Source organism: Epargyreus clarus, unplaced genomic scaffold, assembly GCF_041222505.1.
Source record: "Epargyreus clarus isolate Ecla_fem2 unplaced genomic scaffold, WU_Ecla_fem_2.2 ptg000010l, whole genome shotgun sequence".
NCBI classification, from domain to species: Eukaryota; Metazoa; Arthropoda; class Insecta; order Lepidoptera; family Hesperiidae; genus Epargyreus; species Epargyreus clarus.
The window spans coordinates 6,356,556-6,383,930 of NW_027332218.1; the positions used below are offsets into that span (position 1 = coordinate 6,356,556).

The 27,375-nt window shown below is 34.3% G+C and overlaps 1 protein-coding gene across 3 annotated transcripts; it reads right to left on the reverse strand.

The window, feature by feature from the left end:
- Positions 1 to 385: 385 nt before the first annotated feature.
- LOC140745398 (uncharacterized) lies at positions 386 to 18,654 on the reverse strand. Of its 3 annotated transcripts, XM_073077234.1 has the most exons (4): positions 18,612 to 18,654; positions 17,268 to 17,498; positions 9,122 to 9,320; positions 386 to 604 (listed from the first exon to the last, which is right to left on the reverse strand). In XM_073077234.1, the coding sequence occupies exons 2-4, from the start codon at positions 17,452 to 17,454 to the stop codon at positions 454 to 456; spliced, it is 537 nt and encodes a 178-aa protein (XP_072933335.1). In that variant the 5' UTR covers positions 17,455 to 17,498; positions 18,612 to 18,654; the 3' UTR covers positions 386 to 453. The 3 variants fall into 3 exon arrangements, with proteins under 3 accessions (XP_072933335.1, XP_072933334.1, XP_072933336.1); XM_073077233.1 differs by lacking the exon at positions 18,612 to 18,654 and having other exon boundaries at positions 17,268 to 17,659; XM_073077235.1 differs by lacking the exons at positions 17,268 to 17,498; positions 18,612 to 18,654 and adding an exon at positions 14,909 to 15,376.
- Positions 18,655 to 27,375: the final 8,721 nt, after the last annotated feature.

A 27,375-nucleotide genomic window follows, 5' to 3' on the forward strand; every position in this document is an offset into this window, starting at 1 on the left:
TAGCTTCTTGTTTAGTTAGTAGATATGCTCGTAAATTTAGATAGGAGATATGGGTATTCGTTCCCAAGTATCTCCCATAGAAGAAATAAAGCTCATATGTTAGAATTAGAACAACCTTTATAGGCCTTCCATCATAACTAACAAATAGAAGGACATTGAATAATATGCCATATGAAATTATATTTTTTTATGCAACATATTTTAACGTATTTATAATTATTGTAATATGACGCAGATATCGTGCCAGTAAATATTGTATATAATGATATTTCTATGTCTGCCACGGCACGTGTCTGGTACGCTCTATGTCTGTAGATATAAACGAACCTTTATATTCCAGTCCCTTTGAAGTATGTGCTATTACCAATACTATAATAGATGACTATCTATTAGTTCATATTTGTGATTTTGCTCATTTTTGTAAACGTAATGTAAATTTCTTTATAAATTTTCTTATTGTTGTGGTGTTGAGCCCAATAGCGTGTCATCACATCCTCTTCTCTTGCCTAGCTGGTGGCAAAGCTGGGGCGATCCCACGATGTCTCCCAGAAACACACTGAGCAAGTACAGCTCCTTTACTTGGTCTGGCGAGCGCTTGTATTGGCTGGAAAAAAAGAAATATATAAAATGAAAACAATTAATTCATGATCAGAAAGAAAGAACGTCGAATTGACTTGAATAATTAAAGAAATAGTAAAGATTAGTATAAAAACAAAAAATCCGACTGTTTAAACATATTTAACTGAAAAGGGTAATATTGTATTCTATGTCACTCTCACAACTTAGACGTCGTCATAGAATTTAATGTCAAGTCATATGTAGGCTTCAGTTCGCTGCATACTCTCAAAAAATATTACACTCAATCAGGTAAATATAATAAGCTTCTCTCAAGTATCTCAAAAAGTATCTCAAAAATGCAAATTATATAATTTCTAAAACCACGCTTAAAGATAACTGTAACTTTGCTATCACCACAGACCAAAACTACTTAGAGAGTTTCAAACTCTACATTCTCTATATTCTTATGTTACCTACTCTATATTCTTCAGAGTTATACGCATTATATATTCGTATAATATATACAGCCGAGGATAACACCGACAAGGATACTTAAACCGGAAGAGGCGGTGCTAACGAGCTGCCGCTTTTAAAATATCCAGTAACAACCCCCGAGAACAGTTGTTAAACTTCATAACTTCCGTACCGTAAAATGTATAGATGCAATAGAACAAAGGATGTACAATGTGCAAACTTGAATATTTGAATAATGGTGATGCTGAATTGTAAAATGTTGTTACTAGAGCTTGTTTAAGATAAGTATTATGTTTTGTGGAAATGTGATAAATGGGGTAAAAAATAATAAAATGCATTTGTCACCTTATTAATACCTATGTAGACTAAATGACAGTTATTAAACTTCATAACTTCCGTACCGTAAAATGTATAGATGCAATAGAACAAAGGATGTACCATGTACAAACTTGAATATTAAAATAATACTGATGCTGAATTGTAAAATATTGTAGATTTTGTTCAAGATACATATAATGTTCTGTTACAATATGATTTGGGTAAAAAGTAATAAAATGCATTTGCCTCTTTATCAATACCTACGTAGACTAAAACTACTCAGAAAGTCTCAAACTCTACATTCTCTATTGTTACCTACTCTATATTCTTCAGAGTTATACGCATTATATATTCGTATAATATATACAGCCGAGGATAACACCGACAAGGATACTTAAACCGGAAGAGGCGGTGCTAACGAGCTGCCGCTTTTAAAATATCCAGTAACAACCCCCGAGAACAGTTGTCATAACTTCCGTACCGTAAATGTATAGATGCAATAGAACAAAGGATGTACAATATACAAACTTGAATATTTGAATAATGTTGATGCTGAATTGTAAAATGTTGTTACTAGAACTTGTTTAAGATAAGTATAATGTTTTGTGGAAATGTGATAATTTGAGTAAAAAATAATAAAATAAATTTGCCCCCTTATTAATACCAATGTAGACTAAATTACAGTTATTAACTTTCATAACTTTCATACCGTAAAATGTATATATACATCATAGAACAAACTTGAATATTTACCTAAATAGTTTTAATGCCGAATTGTAAAATGCTGTCGATTTTGTTTAAGATAAATGTAATATTCTCTCAAAATGTAATATTTTGAGTTAATATTCATTAAATGCTTTATTCCCTTATGTAGACTACATGCCTGTTGTTAAACTTCATAAATTCCGTACCATAAAATGTATATATCTATCATAGCACAAAGGATGTACAATGCACAAACTTGAATATTTGAATAATGTTGATGCTGAATTGTAAAATGTGTTATAGTAAATTTGTTTAAGATAAAAAAGGCGCTTCACAGACTCACAGTCCCACACTAGGATTTCCAGTGTCGTGGGTGCTATATACACACAGAAAGATGAACATACAAACACCCAGACCCAGAAATGAAATTTAAATTGACCGTTTAGCTCTGGCTGGCAGGGAATCGAACCCGAAACCTTACATGTCACACCGGTATCGTCACGATGGTCATCAAAGTATATATTATACAATGTAATTTTGTATAAGTGCTTATAAGATTTAGTGACAACTTAATAGTTAAATAAAATTAGTTATATAGACATAGGTGCATAAATGCATTTAGTCTACTAAATGAATATGAGATTGAAGGTGGTAGAACCCTTTATGATTTGATTTCAATGTCACCACCGCCACCCCTATTTTTACCTAATAACGGCAGTGTTAAGCGCTGCTGTATGTAGAGACATTCAAGAAATCAATGAATAAGCACAAAGGATTAACGTTTATTAAGCAGTAATTAGACCAACGAAAAATATAATAGTACCACATAAATAGCACAATAAAGCTTAAATAAAGACAAATCATTTGATACGGCCGTAAATATTCTTGAAATTCGGGTAGAAACTTTGGGTTGGACTCTAGGGAGAGATTATTTTACGATAACATACCACAATATATTCGGGGTACGCACTTAAAATTATAATACGTATTCATATTATGCTACAGTTTTATTTTATTATCTGTATTTGCAATTTTTATTATGAGGAGTAAGCTGCGTACAATAACTGACCAAAGAGTAGATATTGTACTAGCCCTAGTAGTACCCTCCCTTATAAAAAGCAAATAGTAATAAGAACCTCAAAGAAAACACGTTGAAATGACTTACTTATTCTGCTTCGCGTATCGTGTAATCTAAACACATATCTCTTTATATTTTTCCACAATTTTATTAAGGTTTCTGTCTGACCCGAAATCGAAACAGACACTGCACACCAGAGTAACATTACTTAAAATTTACTTTAAAATTACTACCATTAGCTAATAGAATAAAAACCTAACTTATAGTTACGATAGCCTAGTGGTTAAGAAACTCAGCTCCTCGATCAAGGGGTCCGAGGTTCAAATCTCAGGCACACACCTCTGATTTTTCAAAGTTATGTGTGTATTAGAAATTAATTATCACTTAAACGATGACGGAAAACATCGTGAGGAAACCTGCATACCTGAGAGATTTATCAAAAAAAAATCTCAAAGATATGTGAAGTTTACTAATACAGATTTGGCCAGCGCGGTGGACTATGGCCTAATCCTTCTGATTCAGAGAGGAAACCGGTACCCAGCAGTGGGACGATGATGGGTTGATGATGATGAATGATGAGTTACGGTATACTATACGGTATACTAATTACTACGGTTACAGTCAATTCACATTAATTCATGTGATAATTTGTGTCGCTTTTATATACTTTTTCTATTTTTATATTTAGTCTTGCTTTGAGTTATGAGATATAATCTGATTTTTACAATATCTTGTATAAAGGAAGTGTGTTTTTCAAGATGTTAAAACATCCTTCATTATAATTCATGAATATTAATAATAGTTAATTATAATAATTGATTATGATCAATAGAGACTATAAAATAAAAGTGACAGTTATGGAGAACGTCATTGCAATTGAGATACGGAAATACTTTTCAGTGGTTATCTAAACGCAAGACCGCAACGATGATTGTAACACCGCTTCCTATACTTTCGTTAGACTTTTCATTTAACTCTCCATCCTACCTTACTAATATTATTAATGCAAAAGCAAATTCTGTTTCTGCATAGATGTGGAGCTACCCAAAAAAGATCGATTTTTAAATCGATTCGAATCGAAATATTAAGATCCACAAAAGTCGATGTAACTAAAAAGAACCAAAAGACGAAAGCAGCAAGCTTTGGTATATTTTTATAGTTTTGGTCTTTTAGAAGTGTACTGTACTGAAATTTACTGTAACAGACAAAACCTAATGTCGATTTTCCGGTACGTACAGTCATATCTTTCCATTCATTCTTCTTTGTATTCTTTGATTAATATCGAAATATATATGTATATATATATAATTATTATAATATATAATTAAAATTATCGTCGAGTTTAGGGCTAAAAACATCGATTTTTATTGGATTATACACAAAAAGATCATTATAAAACAAATAAGAAAGGATTTTTTTATATCCTTGGTATCTTAAAAATGCAATCGCAACAGATCAAAACATGTTGATTATCTCGAATCGACTTTCGATTTGCTAGGTCGATTCATGAATACATGGCTTACGTAATTTCGATTAAAAATCGATGTTTTGGTTCCAAAACCCGATTCTTCGATTAATCGATTACAGGTACCGTATTTCCGCGGCACAAATAATATATTCAACCAATGAAAGAGCAGACTAAAAGTTTGGGTCATGGAGGTGAACATTATGAAAGTACTGCTATCGTGGAGATGAGTAATCCCGTGGGACTAAGCTCGCTTGCATAGTTTTTGTTTTTATTTTTGTGCACGGAACGTAGATGTTCTGAAAGTATTGTATGTAAAAAGTCTTTAGATTTTCAAGTTTTTAAGTAAAAATCTCGTCGAAATTGCGAGAGTTTGAATGGTTTTTAAAATTCGTTCGCTTAGACAGACAAGCCAACGAGCATTTAAAAAATACTTTTTGATAGACTATTGTCAAAATAAATAAATAAAGTAACGTAGTAGTTACAAAACATCCATTTTTTTGTAAAATACGTAAATTATAGAACACGATGTACACGTACCAAAAAAAAACATATACGTTCAAGTTCAATTAACACAGGCTATGATAATAGGTAGCTCTCGCTTACTATCCAGATTAGACATGAGATTGATACCAAGCATAAGTTTTGATGGAATATGTATTCCATATATTGACAAAGTCAAGAATCTCGGCATATACCTAGATAGACATTTATCATGGGCACCTCAAATTGACGAGGTGAGTAGAAAAATGTTTTCCGTAATAGGGTCACTCAGAAGACTTCGCAACTTTCTCCCTACTGCTACTAAAATTGCGTTAACCCAATCCTTACTCTTTCCAATCTCGACTATGCCGATGTTTGCTATCTTGATCTCACTGAGGAGCAACTTAATAAACTTGAGCGCCTTCAAAACTTATGCATTCGTTTCATATTTGGCATTCGCAAATATGACCACATATCCGAGTATCGTGTAAAACTCAAGTGGCTCCCAATCCGACTTCGCCGGAATATGCATATTCTTTCTGCATTATACTGCGTGCTGTTTAGCCCCATCGCTCCTTCATATTTAAAAGACCGTTTCCAGTATCTTTACCTTACTCATGACCACTGTCTTCGCTCCTCTATTAATCTCTCTCTCCGAACTCCCACTGATACTACGTCCTTCTACAAAAACTCCTTTTCCTCTGTTGCTGTTTGCCTGTGGAATACATTACCTTTGTCCATACGCCGCGCTAAATCGCTTGACGAATTTAAAAATCAACTGAGGAAACATTATTTATAAATCTTGTTTTTTTTTTTCATCCCTTGCTCTCGTCATTTCCACATTTTAGTTTTACTCCTTTTCTTTTTTCAATTATTATTATTATTATATATTTTATTTGGTCTATTATTATTGCTATTTTATCTGATGTGCTTTTGTCTTTTTAACACGCTTTTTTTGTTTTCTTGTCCTTCATTTATTATCGGATTCCTACATCTTATGTTATTATTGTTTACTGTAATTCTATTCCTTGTAGTCTGCTCCACCTCTAACTTCGCACACCCTATCCTACTTTCCTTATTTGTCCTTTTCTCTTTCCCATGCATAGGTTGTCTGGAAGAGATCGCTGCTTAGCGATAAGGCCGCCTATTGCATACTGTTTTTACTTTTTACCTTAATTACTACTGTTAAATTCTACTGTAAGTGTGCAATAAAGAGTATTCTATTCTATTCTATTAATGACTCTTTTTATTACATATCAATTTTAAAGTTCGTAACATAAAATAAAAAAAATCGAAGTGTCTATTACGGTTCACGAGGTTCAGACGGACAGCAAACAGACAGCGGAGTCTTAGTAATAGGGTTCCGGTTTTACCCTTTGGTAAATACGTAAATTATAGAACACGATGTACACGTACCAAAAAAAAACATATACGTTCAAGTTCAAGTTAATGACTCTTTTCTATTACAATATCAATTTTAAAGTTCGTAACATAAAATAAAAAAAATCGAAGTGTCTATTACGGTTCACGAGGTTCAGACGGACAGCAAACAGATAGCGGAGTCTTAGTAATAGGGTTCCGGTTTTACCCTTTGGCTACGGAACCTTAAAATTGACAAAGATAAAAAATAACAATACGTGAATTAAACTGCGTAAGTGAATACGTGACACTTGGCTGCGCACTTGGCTCGCACGATAGTCCATGATCTAATTCATCTTACTCTGGAAAAAGCAGCACAGCAGTGGGACAGTGGACAGTGGAACAATGGGTTCATGGCAATATCAATCTTACATTTAATGTATGTATGAATTCGTAAAGTAATCATAAATATTTCACAACAGAGTTCATTTTAGCTAGTCAGTGAACATTAGAGTGAAAGTTTTGTGGCCATTGCATAACCGGCTCACCTCGGACGTCGATCGCGACACGTACCCGCAGAGGGTATAATACTCCATTAAAACACGTTTTTTTAGCAAATTTAATCAAATTACGCAAATTATGAAATGTGATTGGCTGTTGGTGTGCCAATAATTCATATACAGTTTGCGTAAAAATAAATTGTATGCATTTTTTATTGTAAGTAGCAAGCGAGCATGCTGTCCACCTGATGGTAAGGAGGAGCTGCTTCTCGTAGACACTTATAATCAACTGTAATTGTGTAGATGAGGTCGCCCTTAGATGTGTTGCACTCTAAGAACTAAGTTGGAACGGCTCGTAAATGTCATTACACCAGAATACTGTAGCACTTAACACTATTGTTATAAGTCAGAAATAGGTGTATAGGTGCGTACGAAGTCGTATCATGAAGGGTTCTACCATCTTTATTATTATTGATTGATGCCTGATATATTTAGATTATTTCGGTAGGTACTAACAAGATTAAAACTTTATACCATAACACCATAATCGATCTATCTCACTCATCTAAAACGTAAGAATTAACAATCTAATTAATACTTCTGTAATGAAATTTATAGCAATCTATTAACAAATTAATCGAAATTCAATTCCATAAGAATAAATTACTCATTCGCTTTGTAATGAACTTCTTAAAAATCCTCTAATTAAAACTTATTATTTCTCGAGAATTTCCCGTTCTCAAATTTCCAATTACTTAATTTTTATGTGACGAAGCACGTCTAATGGGTCTTTTCGTTTTCGTAGTACTTTATAAGTACAAACTTCTAAACTTTTCGTCACAAATAAGTAAGATATAAGTATGCCAGACAATCAAAATACATGAAGAGAGTCGCTGTTAAAGACATTTGCCTAAATAGTTCGAAACTAAGAAACTTTTAATATTTACGCTTCATTTTATGTTGATAAAAACTAATAAATTTGATTTTCATTGATAAATTGATAATAGCTTAGTGTGGTAAGTACGAGTACAATTAAAAACATTCACAAACGTTTTATGTTCCACTACTCGATACGGGACTCAGGAATAGGGAAGGTCATACTGCTCTAATCTGTTGGAGACTAGTTACTTCGTCCTCAATTCATTACTGTTCCACTGCTTTACAAGATTATTCTTTCAAAATGAAAATAATTAGACATTTAGAACATTTGAATTTTTTTACCGAGCTCTTAAGCGGATTGGTTCCTTTGTGATGTTTTCTCCACCGTAATAGCAAGCAATAATTAATTTCTAATAAGCACATAACTTTGAAAAGTTAGAGACGCCATGGATTTGAACCTCGGATCCCCTGAGAAGCCAAGTTTTAAACACTATCATTGCTTTTTATCCGCAGCGCCTATGATTCGAACCTGTGACCCCCGACTCTACTTCTCAATAAGCTATATTGACCAATTCAACGACACAACAAAATGACACATGCATACGTGGTAACTGACCGGTTGCGTGGTCATTACATCACTGTCCTACTTACACACCGCTTAGCTTATACCAGGCTGGCCTGGTTCCCCTCGGCCTTGACGCCCAATTGTAATGTTGTAACGTAGAAACTGATGGCTGTAATGGATGGACAGCGGTGTCAAGGGCAGCCTATTGTTGAATAGACAGTGTTTTTGCTGCCTTTGTTGGATTAACTTAATCGACGCTAACGCTGTAGAAACCGTCTGTAATTGCTTTGTACACGATTTAGGTATTAAAATCTGAAGTTTTAACCGATGTTCATTGAAATTATTCACTATTGTAGTCTTCATTAGTAGTATTGGCACAAAATATTACGGTAAAATTAAAATATCGTCAGTAGGTACTCAGTACAAAAAAATCTTTATCGAAGCTTATTTCAAACCACTATGTTATTACGACTGCTACTTAACTAACAGTTTGGTATACTTCTAGTATACCAAACTGATAATAGTAAACCAATGATAGCCTAACGGTTAAGAAATTCAAGTTCTTCATCGAGGGGGTTTTTACGTATTAGATTTTAATTAAAAATTTCAAAGATATGTAAAGACTACCAACGCGCACTTGGCCAGCGCGGTGGACTATGGCCTAATTCTTCTCATTCTGAAAGGAGACCCATGCCCAGCAGTGGTACAGTGAATTGATAATGAAACAGACAGTATACCTGAATACGTCAGGCCAGTCCATTTGGGGTTTGGGTGAGCTCCTCGCTCTCGTAGCGTAGTGGGCACACACTCGTTCGAACACGCATGCCTTGGCTCCAAATTCTCCAGTAATGTACTTCTCCACCTCCTTGGCGTCGAACGGTTCAGATGTTTCGCCTATGAACGTCAGCTCACGACGAGCCCGGGATCGGTATGTTGCTGGAACAAATAAAAAATAATTTTACTTAAATGAAATGTAATTATATTATTCGATTAAAATTATTATTGTAGTAAAGTTTATCTCTATCAGCGTCTTTAACTTAGACTATTAACCTTTTTTATTACTGAATCCAACTAAGTATCAATAGTCACCATTGACGGTAATAAAAACTTATAATAACAGAAATGTGGCCAATTCATTTCTGGTATTAATCGAAGAAATATTTTGCCTATCTTCGTGTCTTTTAGAATGAAAAGACATACGAGATTTTTTTTATGAATGTGGTAAAAAGGAAGGAATTTCTCCAAAAGAAAGGTAGAAAGGTCATCCTGCAAACTTGACGTGCGTTGTATTAAAGAAAGCGCACACTCAACTTACTTACCTATTATTAAAATATTAGCAAGTCATATTCCGGTTTCTTAAATCTATGTCAAAAAATAATTAAATATGTTTAAAACTGTATAAAAATAACCCTAGTTTTTAGATTGCCTATAGAGTATTTTCAAGAGGACATCCCTCATGTCTTAGTCATGGAAATTCCAGACAGGACAATCTGTGTTATTTGGATAGGGTCCTAATTAGAGCGTTAACATTCATTTGTTATCTTAAAGTATTATACAGGAATGCAGGCACAATGAGGACAAATCGCATTACTTTACTCTTATCACAACAAATGCTATGCTTAAATACATTTTAAAACATCTACGTATTTACGGGTTTTACGTAAATATTTTAAGTAGAAATAATAATTATAATTAAATAAAATTAAACGTATTTTTTAGCTTATCGTTGGATAACTTTATAAAAGAATTCGTTTAGTTAATTATTAAGAATAGATAACTACTACGATACTAACTAATATAAAATATAACGTAGATATAGCAGCGATATTTAATATAATAATATATCGCCTATAGAGGTAATAATAACAAATATAACAGTACTTATATATCAACGAACAGAACTATTTAATATATCAGCATTACAACGATTAAAACTAGTTTAAAATAAAACACACATAACAAATGCATCAACCGTATCAGTAACATATTCTAGAACATTACGTCGTCATTTAAACAGTTTTTGTAAACTTGTCATTATAACTAGCGTAACTAGTTAAACTACGAACAGAATTAATGTGACGGATTGACAAACTGCACCGGTAAACAATGCAGCACATTACAAGTATTGGGTAATCCATGTTAAATAACTGCCGAGTGCCGACCCGCATGACATCGGTCATGCCTGATGAGGATAATATTAAGCCGCGTATAGACCGCGCCAAATTGATCCGCTCCCAATATAGAAACGCGTCGTAGCAACTTCAGAGCGGACTAGAAGTTTGGCGCGGACTATACCCATTGACGTAACTGTTGCAGATATTCTAACCAAAAACGAACATACGAGCATTTTTTTTATAAAAAAATACAAGAGTAGCAGATGAGCATGCAATCCACCTGATGGTAAGTGGTTACTACCGCCCATGGACATCTGTAATCGACCCCAGATAAGATCAGATATTCCTAGCTGAGGTCGGTCACAGATGCGCCGCTAAGGACTAAGCTGGAACGCCTCGGCAAAGAATGTCTCCCTTACCACACCCTTCAAACCCGAACACAGCAGCGTTTAACACTGCTGTTATGAGGCAGAAATAGGTGTGGCGGTGGTGCGTCCTGAGTCGAACCACAATGGGTTCAACCACCTTCAGTAAAGTATTGGGTAATCCATGTTAAATAACGCGACCCGCATGACATCGGTCATGCCTGACGAGAAAGGGAATATTAAGCCGCGTACACATGGGCGTAACTGTTGCAGCGATTGCAACCAAAAACTATAGTGTCTACGAGCATTCAGTGTGTGTGCATTCACCTGATAAGTGGCTACTGCCCCCTATGGAAATTAATTAATTATTAATTTCCATAGGGTAGAATTAATTGGCCACAGATTCGTTTACTAATGTAGAAAAGCGTAGAAAAATACGTCTCTCTTGCCACACCTTTCAAAGCGGAACGCTATCGTTTTAGGCAGAAATAGGTGTGGTGGTGGTGACTCCAAAGTTGAACCACAAAGGATTCCACCAACTTTGAATAAAGCTATTAAGCCATTCAAAAGCCTTCAATAAAATTTAATAACTAAAAACAACATTTGGAAGGTAAAAACGACAATGAAAATCAATTAAAATGCATACAAAAACCGTGCTATGCCTTGCATAACCTGACATAATAATGGTTGGCTATTATTATGCCAGAATTGCATAATACGAGTATGAAATTGAAGCAAGCGAGCATGCAGTTCATCTGATAGCAAATGGATAACGCACACAGATTTGTAATCAACCCCAAATACAAGTGGAGTATTATTTAAGGTCGAAACATCATATTTTTTTTTAATTATTGAAGTAGCATAAAAACATGCCGTTCAATTGATGATAAGTGAAAACCTTCACGCATAGAGATCTAAAGTCAATCCCAGATAGAATCGTGTGCTCCCTGACGTCGGCCAAAAATGTGTTGTTGTACCTGAGGACTAAGTTGGAAGTAAGGAAGATACGGTTGTAAAAGGCGTTTAACACGCATAAGTTCGGTTGGGTTCTCCTTACCTACAGCCATTGTTTTATAATATAAGAGTAGCAGACGAGCATGCAGTCCACCTCACGGTAAATGGCAGTACATAGTTCTCCTAGTGGTAAATTCCGCCCGTGGACATCTGATATCAACCCCAGGTAAGATTTGATTCCTACATGTCGCTCACAAATACGCCGCTACCCTTGAGGACTAAGCTGGAATGCCTCGGGTGAGTATGTCTCCCTTACCACACACTTCAAAGCAGAACACAGCAGCGCTTACATTGTTGTTATCAGGCGGAAATAGGGGTAGCAATAGATATTATACCGAGAAGGGTCTTACCACATTTTTTGATAATTTTTACTTAAAGGTTGAATCTCGAGGTTTTATATAATTGCATGATTGTCAACAATTATTACGTGACCCTGCATTTTGTCCACTCAATTTAGTCCAAAAACCGATTTACATTTTAAACCCCTGCAATAATGCCTACATCATTAAAATGCATAATTAAGCGTCGTGTTAATGCGGTACATTATTTCCGTATTAATTAAGTTATGGCAAATTACGCCTAAATTACTGTGTTCATTAAAGTAATTAACATATAGTGATATTATGCTATATATATTTTTAGTACAGCCACTTTCACACACACATTAAACGTACTTTTAACACAAACAATATTTTACTGTGTGTAAAGTACTTTTAATGAATTCATATTTTTGTTAATTGCCATTATGTACATACATATATTTAAATAAATGTAAATAATAGCTGTACCTCTGTAATTTATTTAAAAAAATGCATGTATCCATACTCTAAAACTCTACCGCATTCGTTTTAAAGACGACTGAATTAATTTTGGCAGGTTTTTTTCTTAAAAACTATAGATTTTATACTGCAAAATATAAACATTATTATTATTCCCGAAAATATTTAAATAGCTTTTAGAAAATATAGATTTCGCGGATAAAGTAAGTCATAAAACTCATGTATTTTTTTACTATCATACCATAAAATACTTTAGTTTAAACTATAAATATAAAACGGTAACAAAAGCATTCGCTTATCATCTATCCAGTTTAATATAAGGTATTATAATAACCGAAATATATTCTGAAAATACATTAATAACTTCACACACGAGAGCCATACCATAAATTTACTGAGACTCGGCAATTTTGAAACTATACCTACTGAATTATTTTGAAGTGTTTATTTTTCTTTTTACCGGACTAGCCGAGGTTAATGTTTTTCGAGCTTATGTATGAATACTTCATTATTTAGAACATTCTGCAGTCCAAACGGCTTGACGGATTTTAACATACGAGGTGTCATAGTATTCCGGATCAATATGGCGGTAACATAGGCTATATTTTTAAACAATCGAGTTTTTTTTTGTTATAATAATTATAGAATTATATATCTCTTGTTATTATACCAACATGTAGATTATCTTGCGATTTTTCATTATGTTTTATTGTTCTATTATTATAAACAAGTTGAGTTTGTTAACTTTTCACCGTTGTGATATAAATGATATTATGAGGTATGATAAAGGGCATCCAATGCTAAAAATAAGTCCATGCTGCTCATGGGAAGCTTTAATTAAACTGACTAAGAATACTAAGTAGCGAAGCCCTTTCAAAGCTTCCCCTGGGAACTAAGTTAAGACGCCTCGTGTAAGAATATCTTTTTAAGTTTAAAACCAGAAAACAGTACTGCAGTTGAACAGTTGAACCACTTTGAAACCAGAACACAGTAATGCTATTATAAAACAGAAATATTTGTGGTAGACCTATAAACAATTAAAATACGGAAATTAGACTCTGATTTACTTTAGAAACAAATTCTAGTATAAAAGTACTGGAACGATTTTTTTTTATAATATAGGAGTAGCAGACGAGCATACAGTCCACCTGACGGTAAGTGGCTACTGCCGCCCATGGACATCTGTAATCTATTAGATTAGATTAGATATTCCTACCTGAGGTCGGCTACAGATGTGCCGCTACCCCTGAGGACTAAGCTGGAACGCCTCGGAAAAGTCTGTCTCACCCTTCAAAGCGGAACACAGCAGCGCCTAACACTGCTGTTATTAGGTAGAAATAGGTGTGGCGGTGGTGCCGCCGGAGTCGAACCACAAAGAGTTGAACCACTTTGAAACCAGAACACAGTAATGCTATTGTAAGACAAAAATATCTGTGGTAGACCTATAAACAAATAAAATACGAAAAATATACTCTTATTTACTTTAGAAACCCTTTATATAACAAATTCCAGTATAAAAGTACTATAACGAATTATAAACACAGTCCTAATTGTACTCAAGGAATGTACCAAATGAATGTCCCTTGAACTGCAAACGTAATTTGCCTTGTACCTACATACATTCGTATATCAAAGAGATAGGTATACAAATTTTGTCCCTGAATTTGCACGGACAATTTGCATTCACAAACGAGACCTTCACTCCGGAAGTAAAGTAAACATTTTATGTGCGAAACTTGTATTAGGTAGGTTATATTTTTATTTGAGAGAAAAACTTAATTTACATAAAATTATGTTGAATAAAATTAAATATTGTACGCCAGTAAATTTGTACATAATATAATCGCAAAATGTAAACAACAATCGTAAATAATATTATAATTATAATTTTCAGTAAATTTAGAAATGAGTTAAATCGTTTAAATAATAATTGTAATGGACCTTCTAAAGAAGACAAGCATAAACGATGACGTCAAAGATCTCAAAATGTAATAAATTTATTGAACGATCAGTACCTACTTAAAAAATATAACTACCTTCAATACAGCAAATTGAGCTAACCCATTTTGAATAACTTTTTTATTATATAAAATACGTTGAATAAAAACAATAAAAATGTTATCCTTTCATATTGCATTTATTATTGACTTTGATTCTGGAGTACAGTCGCCGGTCTTATTAAATAAATGTTTTAACTATAGGTACTTCATACCCGTTGAGTGTTACATAAACTTAAAAAATACGACACTTACCTGGACTAAAGGTATAAGCAAGTTTCTTCAGAAAATTCGTTAATCTGACGCTTAACACGATTGCCGGAAAACCAACTAACTGTACCGGTAACTCGAAGGGCGACTCTTCACTGATAACATTTTCCGAAGAAAATAAAACAAATAAAACGATAAACGTGAAATATGTTACATTCAAGACCTTCATTTTCGGTTGTAAATGACTTGTAACTGCACACTAAAACAAAACACCGTTCAAATAGACAAAAATTTCGTAACTTAAACCATCGTATGAATATTCAATACGTCACACTGGCATAAAATAAACCGAGAATTAAAAATAAAACGTTTGTTTTTAAATAAGCACTCTGTTTACACGATTTCACGCTCCGTTTCAACAAAAATTCGCGCGCTAAATGAATGGAACGTGAAATGGTACTTGCTCTAAGAGCGGTTGAGATTACTCTGCAGTGGTAACAGTAATGCGTTGTACGGAACGTAGCACATTCACTGTCGAGTTCTCGTTAAACTTTAGTTGGTCAATCAAGTTATGTCATAGCGTCTATAAATAAAGTTAAGTAGGGCACATACTGCACACCTATCAGTGCTGACGTCTTCCTGGTGGAATATGGGACACACTGTATATGGTAGTCGTCGATTACGATGTGTTGCAAAATATTTTTAGTTTCAATGTAAAAAGTTTACACACAAGTCGTAAGATGGTTATCAAAATAAATTAGTTAAATACAACTTATGTTATAGTAAGTAATAAAGATATTTTCATAATTGTATCTACAGTGCTAACTCTGACGTTATGAAAAGTGATCTAACATCTTATTTTAGCTACATTCCATTTAAAACAGTTCAATCTTCACAAAATTCACAGATTCACTACCCCGTTTCCAAGCATACGAGTATATCTTCTCTACATAAAAAGGTATATAGGCTTTGGCGGAATTTAGAAACCTTTACAAAAATTATACAAAACTTTTCTAATATGAAAAAAATAGAATCTATTTTATAGGAGGTCAAGATCAATTATAGATTTTTAAAATTCGACTGTTTATCTTTTCATATAGATATCAACGACTGCGAACGATACTTGCATAATGAATGAAACCTTATCAAGCAACTTATATATTAATATAAGACATTAATTCAAGGTGGACGCCTTTCAATTGAGATAAGCAAATAATTCTTAATTTTCGTGGTATTTTAATGATAAATATTTTTAAATGCCCTTATGTCCTTATATGAGAAGGCAGTAAAAATATAAATTACCTGCTTTCTGTTGATATGGACTCGTATGTGTCGAAATATCCGTTCTCTTCTACATATTTAAGGGGTAGAATGTGATTATTGACGAGTTATATAATATAGAAGTAACAAACGAGCATGCAGAGCACCTGATTGTAGGTATGTGTCTATTGCCGTCTTTGAACATCTATACCGACCCCAGATAACATCAGTCTTACCTGAGGTCGGCCAATGCGTTGCTACTGCTGAGGAATAAGATGGAACGTCTAATATCGGATAAATATAACTCCTTTAACACAACCTTGAAGTCAGAACACAGCAGCGTTTCCCACTGCCGTTAGGCAGAAGTAGGTGTGGCGGTAATGCCGCCAGAGTCGAATCTTAGAGAGTTGTACCACCTTCTAGTCCTCAGAGGTAGCGGCGCATTTGTGGATAACCTCGGGTAGGAAACTAAGCTTATCTGTCGATTACAGATGTCCGTGAGCGGCAGTGACCACTTACCATCAGGTAGTCATGGTCACCTGCTACTCCTATATTACAAAAATAGTTATAAATTCGCGTAACATATCAAGATACACCTATTACAACGTAATCCTCGTATGTCTCAACTGAACTCCAATTTGAATTTAAATTGGATACAAATTACACAAGAAGTATCGTTAATAGCTTGTTTCTCTTTTACGTGTTAACTGCAGTGTAACAGCTTACTAAAACCGCTATTTGTAATTCAATAGGTAACATTTATTATTGGGTACAATAATAACATTGACACAGTAAATGACACAGTTTTCATTGACCTGCAAAGGCGTATTAAACAACTTTTAAAATCGAGTAATTATGTGAGACTTTACTTTTGTTTACTGAATATTTTCCATAATTAAATAGCATCACATTGTCATAGACGATTAATTTCTAACAAAATAATCATATAATATTTTTTATGCTGTGTGCATATTAAAACTGGCTTTAAGACTGGAATAAAATAATACGACGTAATCTATATTTATAACAGTTCTCTATATAACTTCTCTATATAGCTTGATGAACGAACACGTAATACTTACCCTTAAAAAAGACACCTAGTAATAGAAAATAGGAAATTTAAGATGTTAAATAACTGAATTACCTGGACTCAAAGCGTAGGACAATTTCTTCACGAAGTTTGTAACCCTGACCGCCATAATTATGAACGGGAAACCCACCAACTGCACAGGAAGCTCAAACGCACTCTGTTCCCCATGGCCCACTAACGCACATTGCAAGATCAGGAAAGATAACAAAGACCACACATAACACAATTTTTTCAACTCCATTGCTAATCAATTTTACTTATTGTAAAAAGTTCAAAACACTGGCACTATTGAATATTTAAAACAAAAACACAAAATTACAAAATTAGAGCTACTGGAATAAAATGTTCGAATGTTATAAAATGTTTTCGAATTTCGAACGGATTTGGTTTCCCGCAAAAACTTTTCAGCTTTTAAATAGCTTTAACAGCAGCGTTTATGGCCGTGTAAGGCGTGAATAAAAAAATTGGTTCTATTTTTTAAAGTAAATTCGCAATATTCAATATGCACCTTTCCGAAATATAAAAACGTCTTTTTAGTGTCGTCGATTTATAAACTGCACAATTTAGCCGTCGAAACTATCGGCAAAAAAAACGGAATATTTTTTTTATCTATGCGTCTAAAATGTCATAATAATTGTGTAAGACGACGACTTCACACGAATGCGTAATTGGAACTGGCCGTATATGATCCCCACGTCCCTATTGGATTTAGTTTCGTAATATCATCACTAGCTAAATCACCGCAAACCTGCTCACTATTCGAAAAAAGTCGTTAAAGTTGCTAGAGCGGTCGACTATGAAGTAACAATCACATGTTATTTACACTATTCCACTATTTCACACAACAAGGAAATATAGTTTTACATAACTGATGAGTCGGCTACCTATTTTTAATTCTAAGTAATAGTATTTTACGTTCAAGGTTTAATTATTACGCAAGAAATAAGTAGGAAATTTTTAACAAAATTTTACATTTTTTTTATTAATACAACCTCGAAGATAATCACAAGATATGTTAATTTATCTACTAATAGTCGTTTCCTATTAGTTCTAAATAATGTGAAATAGAAAAAAATATTATAATTAAAAATATTTTCTCATTTTTCTTTATTAAATAATTTCAGACAGATACTCTTAGATCATGATGCACGCACAATTTGAACTTAGAATCTTGTGCAAAAGTATTTTGGTGTAAAAAAAATGTGCACACCGAGAAATTCCTGTCAATAATTTTCAAGCTAACAAACAATTCAAACTGATAGCCGACCGATATTCTATTACGCGTTCAAAGATAAAACCACCAACGAAAAAAACAACAACATCATGCTTTAACTGGCACAATACACATATACACGAAAAAAACAAACAAATCTACAAAATAAAAAAAAGCGCGCTAACCGTCTCTGACAAATGACAATCTAGGCGCGAAACGTCATCGCGTTAGGCCGCGATGCACTGACGTAATTGCAACCACACCGCTATATAAGACAATAAACCCTCTTACAATGTACCTTCACGTTCCACCTCTCTATTTACTTTAGAAGGACCGGTCGTAAATGTTTGTAGAGCCCTGCGTAGTTTTAATGTGACGTCACAGACGCCGCATCAATATCTGCCTTATCGCATTGCTTTCTAGTTACAAGCAAAAATTTAACTCATAGTGACGTGCTTAAGGTTGGATTTATATGAGTCTCCAAATCGTTTGAAGTTGTTAATATTATTAATAATAATAAGCAAATTATCATAGTATGATACTTACTACTTATTTCTAGTACCACTTTATTTGCAAGTTCAGGCCTGTTTGTTTCGCCAGTGTCAATTTTTAGGTCTAACCATAAGCTATTTCATAAAAAAAAGTTTCAATAAATTCAAGAACAAACAAATAAAAAGACAATCTACAGTTTTTAACATAAATACTCGTAATAGGAGACTCCCGCTTAATGAACTAATGATATATAAATTATTGATTGATATAAGTTGACAGACACAGCCACCCTTAGACATAATATAATTAAAGTTAACTTGTAATATTGTTCTTCCCATATTTTTTGGTTCTAGTAAGGAAAAATACCATTTCGTTTTCAAGAGAAATAACGGATAGTGTTTACGAACCAACAACATATTCCCAATGGATGGAGTTTGCGGTAACTGCAAATTGGCCAGAAATTGTATCAATTTCCTATCAAAACAGCGATTCATTGGATATAATGCAATCACTGACAATACTATCTGATTGTATGGATTACTTACTATGTCGTCGAGCTATTATTGTTACATTGTTGGACTCGGGTCTCCTCGACGTCCTCAGAGTGAGGGATCTAGGCCGTAGTCCGCAGCGCTCGCCAAGTGTGGAAACCTTATAAACATTTGAGATTTCTTTTTCTTATTCTCAGATGTACAGGTTTCCTCACAATGTCTTTACATCGTGTTCTTACACGAGTAAGAGTGATAGTGTTTATTAATTTCTGATACATACAACGTTTAAGGTGGTAGAACACCTTGTTGGGGATGACTCCGGCGGCACCACCGCCTTACCTATTTCTGCCTAATAACAACAATGTTAAGCACTGCTGTGTTCCGGTTTGAAGGGTGTGGTAAGGGAGACATACTTTTCCAAGGCGTTCCAGCTTAGTCCTCAGGGGTAGCGGCGCATCTGTGACGGACCTCAGGTAGGAATATCTAATCTTTTTGGTGTTGATTACAGATGTCCATGGGCGGCAGTAGCCACTTACCATCAGGTGGACTGCATGCTCGTCTGCTACTCCTATCTCTTCCTATATTATATATAAAAAAACATAAATTAGAAAAATCAAAGTTTATCTTAAATCAAAGTTTCACTCCTACTTGAATAATATATCACTTTGATAAAGCAATATTGTTTTTATAGTATGTAATTTACACCCAAAAAATATAAATACAAATATTAAACTATAAATTAGAGGCATGTTTGAGTATTTCTAACCTTTGTCAGTACCAAAGGCTCTATTCACTAAGAAGGTTTTTCTTCTAGATAACCTTGACAGTAATCTTGACATTCTAATACCTTTAATTTCATGATTACAAATAATTTTGTTTTATATAACTCTACGATAATGATAATATGCATACATTGATCAGCATTATCCCAGTACCACTAATAAGGTCCTATTTCTAATGTAAACCAGTTCTTGGAAGGGTGTGGGTTCCAGCTGACTTACACATGACTTATAAGCCTTCAGGAATGATAACACATCAACTGTTCTATATAGAAATGACCTCAGATAGTAATCCAATCTTAACTGAGATTGATTACAGATGTCCGTGAGCGTCATTGACCACTCGCCATCAGGTGGTCTGCAGCTCCTTCACAACATAATCTTCTAACTAGCAGTACGTCAGATGATGATAACCGCTTACCATCACACACACCTTATTACAAAGTAACTCCACATATAAAAAACCGTAAAAAACATACGTAACGCTTAATACTTAGGACGTAAAGTTTTTGATAGGCAATTTGTCGTATCCGCAGAGCAATCTTGTAAATTGAGGTCATGTTGGATCGTAAATGTTTTGATTCTACCCAAACACAAGTATCGGCCTTCCAAACAAGACGTACAGAGGTATCATTCTGGTAATGTGATCACTGGTAATATTATCAGTTCTTTTCTGATAAGGAATACTTTTCCCAATGCTAGCTCGAATAATTCTGTATACAATATACCTTTTTTTTTGTTGACGATGGGGAAACCTTCAAAAGGTACCCTATGCCGTGGGAGCGACACGGAGTTTTGTGGGATCCTTACCGCACTAAAACCGCCCCGGTGGCCGTCCTCGACGCTGTGTAGAGGATTCCAGGATCTCCAAAGGAACGCAACCGGAGTCCTCTTAGCGCGTTGTAGCCCAGGTGAGCATTTTGACCCTCGCCACTCCGTCTGGTGTGCACGACGGTATGCGACAACACATTCCGCCGTTCTTCCCGGGGTCGCTGGCCGAGCAGCTCCCACTCTTTCCGCCCGCAACCCCAGAAGCCCCCTTTTAGTCGCCTCTTACGACAGGCAGGGGATACCGTAGCCCTATTCTAGTCCCGGGACTAAAGCGACACTGTTTACATAACCTACAAGTTAGCATAGTGTCAGACTTTTCTTCATCATAACCGATCTTCGAAGTTAAGTAACAACAACTGCGGCCTGGAATTGGGTAGGTCACCAATAGTGATTTAATTACATATGCGCTTTCATGTTTTGGTAAACAACAATCATTCGGTTAAGCCATGGGTCCCGGTTTTATATCATGTATAGTGTAATGTCCCCAATTTTAAGCATTTTAAAAACCATCCGACACTGGTTGGATATTAACTCTTACCTCCACCAATTTGAATTACGCTCTACTCTAACCAACTTCATAAAAAACACTTAATTAAAAATTAACTCGGAAAAACATAACACACACACATGTAACATAAAACTGTAATTTCCTTAATGTACACATGAACACAAATAAACAGGACAACGTTAAATGAATGAATGCGTTTTCCTTGTCCGTACGTGCCCACTATTACGATATTTTCTTTCCTCGGGCGTAGAAAAGTAAACATAACGTAGAATGTCGATATTACTCTGCAATCGACCCTTTCATACAGGCTTCTATCAAACTTCTAAAATTAGATAAAAACTTTCGATTTGTTCGGGGACCGGGAGCAATATACCAGACGAGGTTTCTTACGTCAAAATAAGATATACTTCAAAATGATAAGAACAATTGAGTCATTTTGATACATGAAATTATTACAAGTTTTTTTTAATATATAATATACTAGCTGACCAGGAAAACGTTGTGTTGCCATATAAATAAAAAAATGTTAAGGGTGAACAACCCTCATCACCTAGGGGTGTGAAAAATAGATAGTAGCCGACTCTCAGATCTACTGAATATGCATATGAAATTAGGTGAAAATCGGTAAAGCCGTTTCGGGGGAGTACGGTAACTAACACTGTGACACGAGAATTTTATATATAAGATTTAATAAACTCTACCCCTGAGAACTAAGTTAGACCGCCTCATAAATAAGTATTATCAAACCTTATTTAACTCTACAAAGCTTATTCCCAAATTCGACAGGAGTTCTGAACGTCAGATCATTCCTAAAGGCAATATTGTTAACTGTTTTATCTACCTATATTGATTTAAAATAAATAAAAATGCCCTGCCTAAACAAACCATTAAGACAAAATGCTTGTTATCTCGGGATTATGGCTTACAAAATAAAGGGTAAGATGTAGAGACGGTTGGGGAAATTCACGTATACGCAGTACTCGTTTGCAATAGATGTATAAAATATATGTATATTGTCCAATTGATTACGTAAGATAGGAAGGCCTCACGGATAATTAGACTAATATGGTTTGGTTAGTCATCCACGAGATCAATTCAAAATCTCTAAAATAGTAACGCATTTTATGATGGCAAGATATGAATAATAACTTTTCTTTATCCGACTATCGAACTAATTCTTGTTTAAAATATTTCCTCCTTTTTTAAACAGCAGTGGAAAATTTATTTAATTGTTCATACTTCATGAGTGCTACAATGAGGGGAAAAAATATACAAAAAAGAGTCCATTTTTAGCAAACAGAATAAAAAAATCTATAATAATCATGTCTACAAACTAATTAAATATTGAAGAAAAGAAGCAATATATGAACGTAATAATTATGTTTATGAAGACATTACATGAATATTTATGAGAGTAAAGTAATAAATATAGTTTAAAAAACTAAAAAACACGCTTTTATGTTAAAATCAACTAAAAAGCAAAAAATAATCTTCAATCTAGGAATCAATTAAGGAACAGTAAATAGTATCATTGTGGAAAAAGTGTGGGGTGCTCCATTTATCAGGTTCGAAAAGCGCCCCACACTTTTTCCACAATTATACTATTTACTGTTCCTTAATTGATTCCTAGATTGAAGATTATTTTTTGCTTTTTAGTTGATTTTAACATAAAAGCGTGTTTTTTAGTTTTTTAAACTATATTTATTTTATTATTTTTAGTATTTGTTGTTATAGCGACCACCATCATGCATCGTTTGTAAAAAAATCAAGTGTCTATCTATTACGGTTTAAGAGATAAAGCCCTGTGACTCAAGAACAGACAGCGGAGGGTTTCGTTTTATCCTTTGAGTACGGAATCCTAAAAATCATTCTACAAGATGGCATTATAGATATGTTTCAGTACATTTGAGTTATAGGGAAATAATATTATTATTTTCCAAAGCTAAAAATCAATCTAGTAACTTTGCCTGAACGCTCCATAAGGCGCTTTCTCTCGCCTCGAAAATCGTTAATCCTGAGGATATTGATAAAGACAATGGTACAAAATTATTAAAATCGTGTATTTTCATCGGTCCTCAATAAATCTACAAAGTTTGAACGAAATCTGGCCGTTTAAAGTGGGTCAAAATTGCGCCCAAAGAAGTCGGTTACAAACATACAAACAAACATACAAACAAACATACAAACAAACATACAAACAAACATACAAACATACAGGTGAAGCTAATAAAAAGCGTGTAAAAAGAGCAATATATCAAGTATTAATAGAATCATAATAAAGTGATTAATCACCTACTTGGTACAAACATAATTATACAAAGCCAATCCAGTTACTTGTGTAAGCAATTATTGAACAAACTATCATATCACACAGTTACCTAGTAAATTAAATTCGTTATTAAAACTAAACACAAGCAGTCATTATCAACTTTTAGCTTTTACTTATTTAAATTTAAGAACCAATAAAAAAAAATACGATGCAAAATATAACTCCTAAATACTGAGAGAAATAAAAACAATTTATGAATCAGATTTATATGAAAAACCGACTACAAAACAATCTATGAACAAATCAATTATTTATTTAATAAAATAAAATATCAAAAACATACCTTGTAAAGAGATTTCCGCGCAAAAACCAACCACAACTAGCAAGACAATTAAACTTTGAGCCGTCATTTTAGTTAACGATCTAACTAGAACTGTTTTTCTTAAATATAAAACGAATTTTATTTATTCGGCTATTCAGTAAGATTGGAGTGGTCGGCACGCTGGCAACAAGGTTGTGAGAGTTAACAGCCCAAGAAACGAAAACCATACGTTATGCAACGGAAACCGGCAATTGTATTCATCTGAAAAAAATCTGTTCGTTAGTTTATTAATACGTATGTGTAATATTAATTATAAAGTGATGAAGTTACTTCTTGAATTCCTTATGAAAAACTAAATATTCTTCAAATTTAATGCTTAATACGATAAACTTAATAACGATTTTTAATACGTACCGTTGAAGGTCATAACTAATGATAATGAAAAAAAAACAGTAATTGTCTTTACCTAGTTATGTTCCTGTAGAACAAGAGACTTGGCTTTGACTTGGATTTTCCGCAACCTGTACTTAACATTTAGTATTTTTATATCACGGCGTGCGTAAATGGACGTTTTACGCACGCTTCGCGTGCGCAAAACCCCCATTTCCGACCCCGTAATATAAAATTTTATACAACACGCGGACGAAAAATGTTTTTCTGACTCGTGTGATTGCAGTCCTCGCCTGCGGCTCGGCCTGCAAACTCACACTTGTCAGAAAAAAATTTTTCGTCCTCGTATTGTAATGTACTATTTTTAAAGTAGTTTTATATTTATACATTACTAAAGGTCATGATGTATCTAAAATAAACAAAATATAATATAAATGTGTAATAAATTACAGAAACAATATTTATTCACTAGAATACTTCATGCCTTTATGTTAGTTACGAAATAGAAATAACAATCGAATAAGTAGGACAGTTGATGACCATAAAAAGTTATAAAATTAAGTAAAAATATCTATATCTATCTTACTAAAGCTTTCAAACAGGCAGAACGCAGCGTAAATACTGAAACTAGAAGGCCAGACGTAGTCCAATTGACCCACAAAAGGCTCTACCAGCAAAATAATATTCTAATTGGATTAATTGGATATTGTCAATCTTATGACTATTCTAATGAAACATTAGATAAACAAAAAATTAGCACGTAAAACCACCAAAATAACCTATACTCAAGGAAATAGAGAAAGTAAATACTAATTACGATTGATGTCTCTCACCAATCGTTGAATTTCGTGTATGCTTATACGTCATAACTCTCATATTATAAGTGTCATTGCCATTAGCAATATGTAATTGAAAATCTTATTGGATATTAAAGAACAAATTGATAATGAAAAGTAATTGCGAGAAGTGTAAATTGACTTTAGTAGTCACTGCAGACTTATCAAATCTAATATTGATAGCAAAATCGTAGGTGGTCGCTGTCGCCCATGGACTTTTTTATAATATCAACTAAATTATAATATCATCAACCCCAAATAGAATTAGATACTCCTACCTGAGATCGACCACAGACGCGCTGCTACTCCTGATGCCTAAGCTGGAACGCCTCGGAAAAGTATGTCTTCCTTACCACATCCCTCAAACTAGAACACAGCAGCGTTTAACACTGCTGTAATGAGGCAGAAATAGGAGGGGTGGTGAAGCCGTCGAGTCGAACCACAAAGGGTTCTTCACCGTCAAAACCAGCTCCATTTAGATCAGTAGTTCTGCCCAAAGCTGATCACATACAATTGCCTCATATGTAATTCGGTCGACGTAAGCATCTCTTCAATGATCCGCACTACTATTAACTTTACAAATAATTTGGTGGTAGTTCCTCACCCATAGAACCAATTTAGTTCTACCACTTTACAGAAATAGGTCCAGCACTTAATAAAAATCTTTAACACCTAACCTTTACACCATAAATTTGTGAGTAGACACTTTTAAGCTGTTCTCTATTTTCATAGCCTTAAACCGGGATATAGAAGCCATTACTAAACCCTCGGCGACTAAATGCACTTTTAACTACCCTATACAGTAACAAAGTGGATTACTTAGTGTCTGGCATCGATTCTTTATCGTAAGTGCATTTCCTTCGAGTACTGGCTTTAAGCGCTTTTTGCACTTTCCACTTAATTGTTTTTTATATAATATAGGAGTAGCAGTCGAGCATGCAGTCCACCTGATGGTAAGTGGCTACTGCCGCCCATGGACGTCTGTAATCAACCCCAGATAGGATTAGATATTCGTGTCTGAGATCGGCCACAGATGCGCCGCTACTCTTTAGGACTAAGCTGAAATGCCTCGGAAAAGATAGTGTCCCTTACCACACTCTTCAAAACGGAACACAGCAGCGCCTAACACTGCTGTTATTATGCAGAAATAGGTGTGGCGGAGGTGCCGCCGGAGTTGAACCACAAAGGGTTCTACCACCTTCTTATTTTTTTTTAGTGGATAGGCACGCGTTTGGCCTCAATTTCGCCTGATGGTAAACGTTGATGAGGCCTAAGATGTGCCACGCTTGCCTAGAAGCGCCTATTCACTCTTGATTTGAAGACTCCTAGATTATATACAGAAACACAGAAGCCGGCAGGGCATTCCACTCCTTGGCGTTTTAGAAATGACGAAGCAAAACGAACCAGAGGAAGGTCGACTTGATAGGGGTGATAGCCTGGTAGTGGTGGTGGTAGCCTCTTTGAGCGTATGTCTCCTTTTTTGGCACGCCCTACAGCATAAACGGCATAAATTTTAACATATAAGTTGTAATTGGATTCGTCTAAATGTTCGAAGTGACTGGCTATATTTTAAGCAGTTTTTTTAATTTTTTGCAGTAGTCCTATTATTAGATATAAAATACATTTTTTTCATCGAAGTTATTAGCATATTTCCATTCCTTATTGTATATCTAATAATAAGTACATTCATATTAAAACTCCATTATTGTAGGCTTGTGATCCTTGTATTATTTTCTTCTTCAATAGTAAATAATAGAACTCATTTAAGTCGTTAAAAACACAACGTACCGGATATAATCAGCCTTCGATTGTATTTCCCTTCTATTTATTAATACCGGCTATAAATCTCATATTGATTGAAACCTTGAAGATTTCATAAAACGTTTTCATATTTGTAGCCTAAAATCAGTTATATCCTAGTGGTTAAGAAACTTGATCTCTTGATCATGAGGTCCGAGATTCAAATTCCGGGTCAACCTCTGATTTATGTGTGAAGTTAAGTGTGAATTAATTATCATTTTCTGAAATCGT

Coding starts and splice junctions, on each gene's coding strand:
- LOC140745398 (XM_073077234.1), bottom strand. CDS start 17,454: ATGGAGTTGAAAAAATTGTGTTATGTGTGGTCTTTGTTATCTTTCCTG. Junction 9,321..17,267: donor GTCCTACGCTTTGAGTCCAG/GTAATTCAGTTA, acceptor TATTTGTTCCAG/CAACATACCGATCCCGGGCT. Junction 605..9,121: donor GACTGGCCTGACGTATTCAG/GTATACTGTCTG, acceptor CTTTTTTTCCAG/CCAATACAAGCGCTCGCCAG.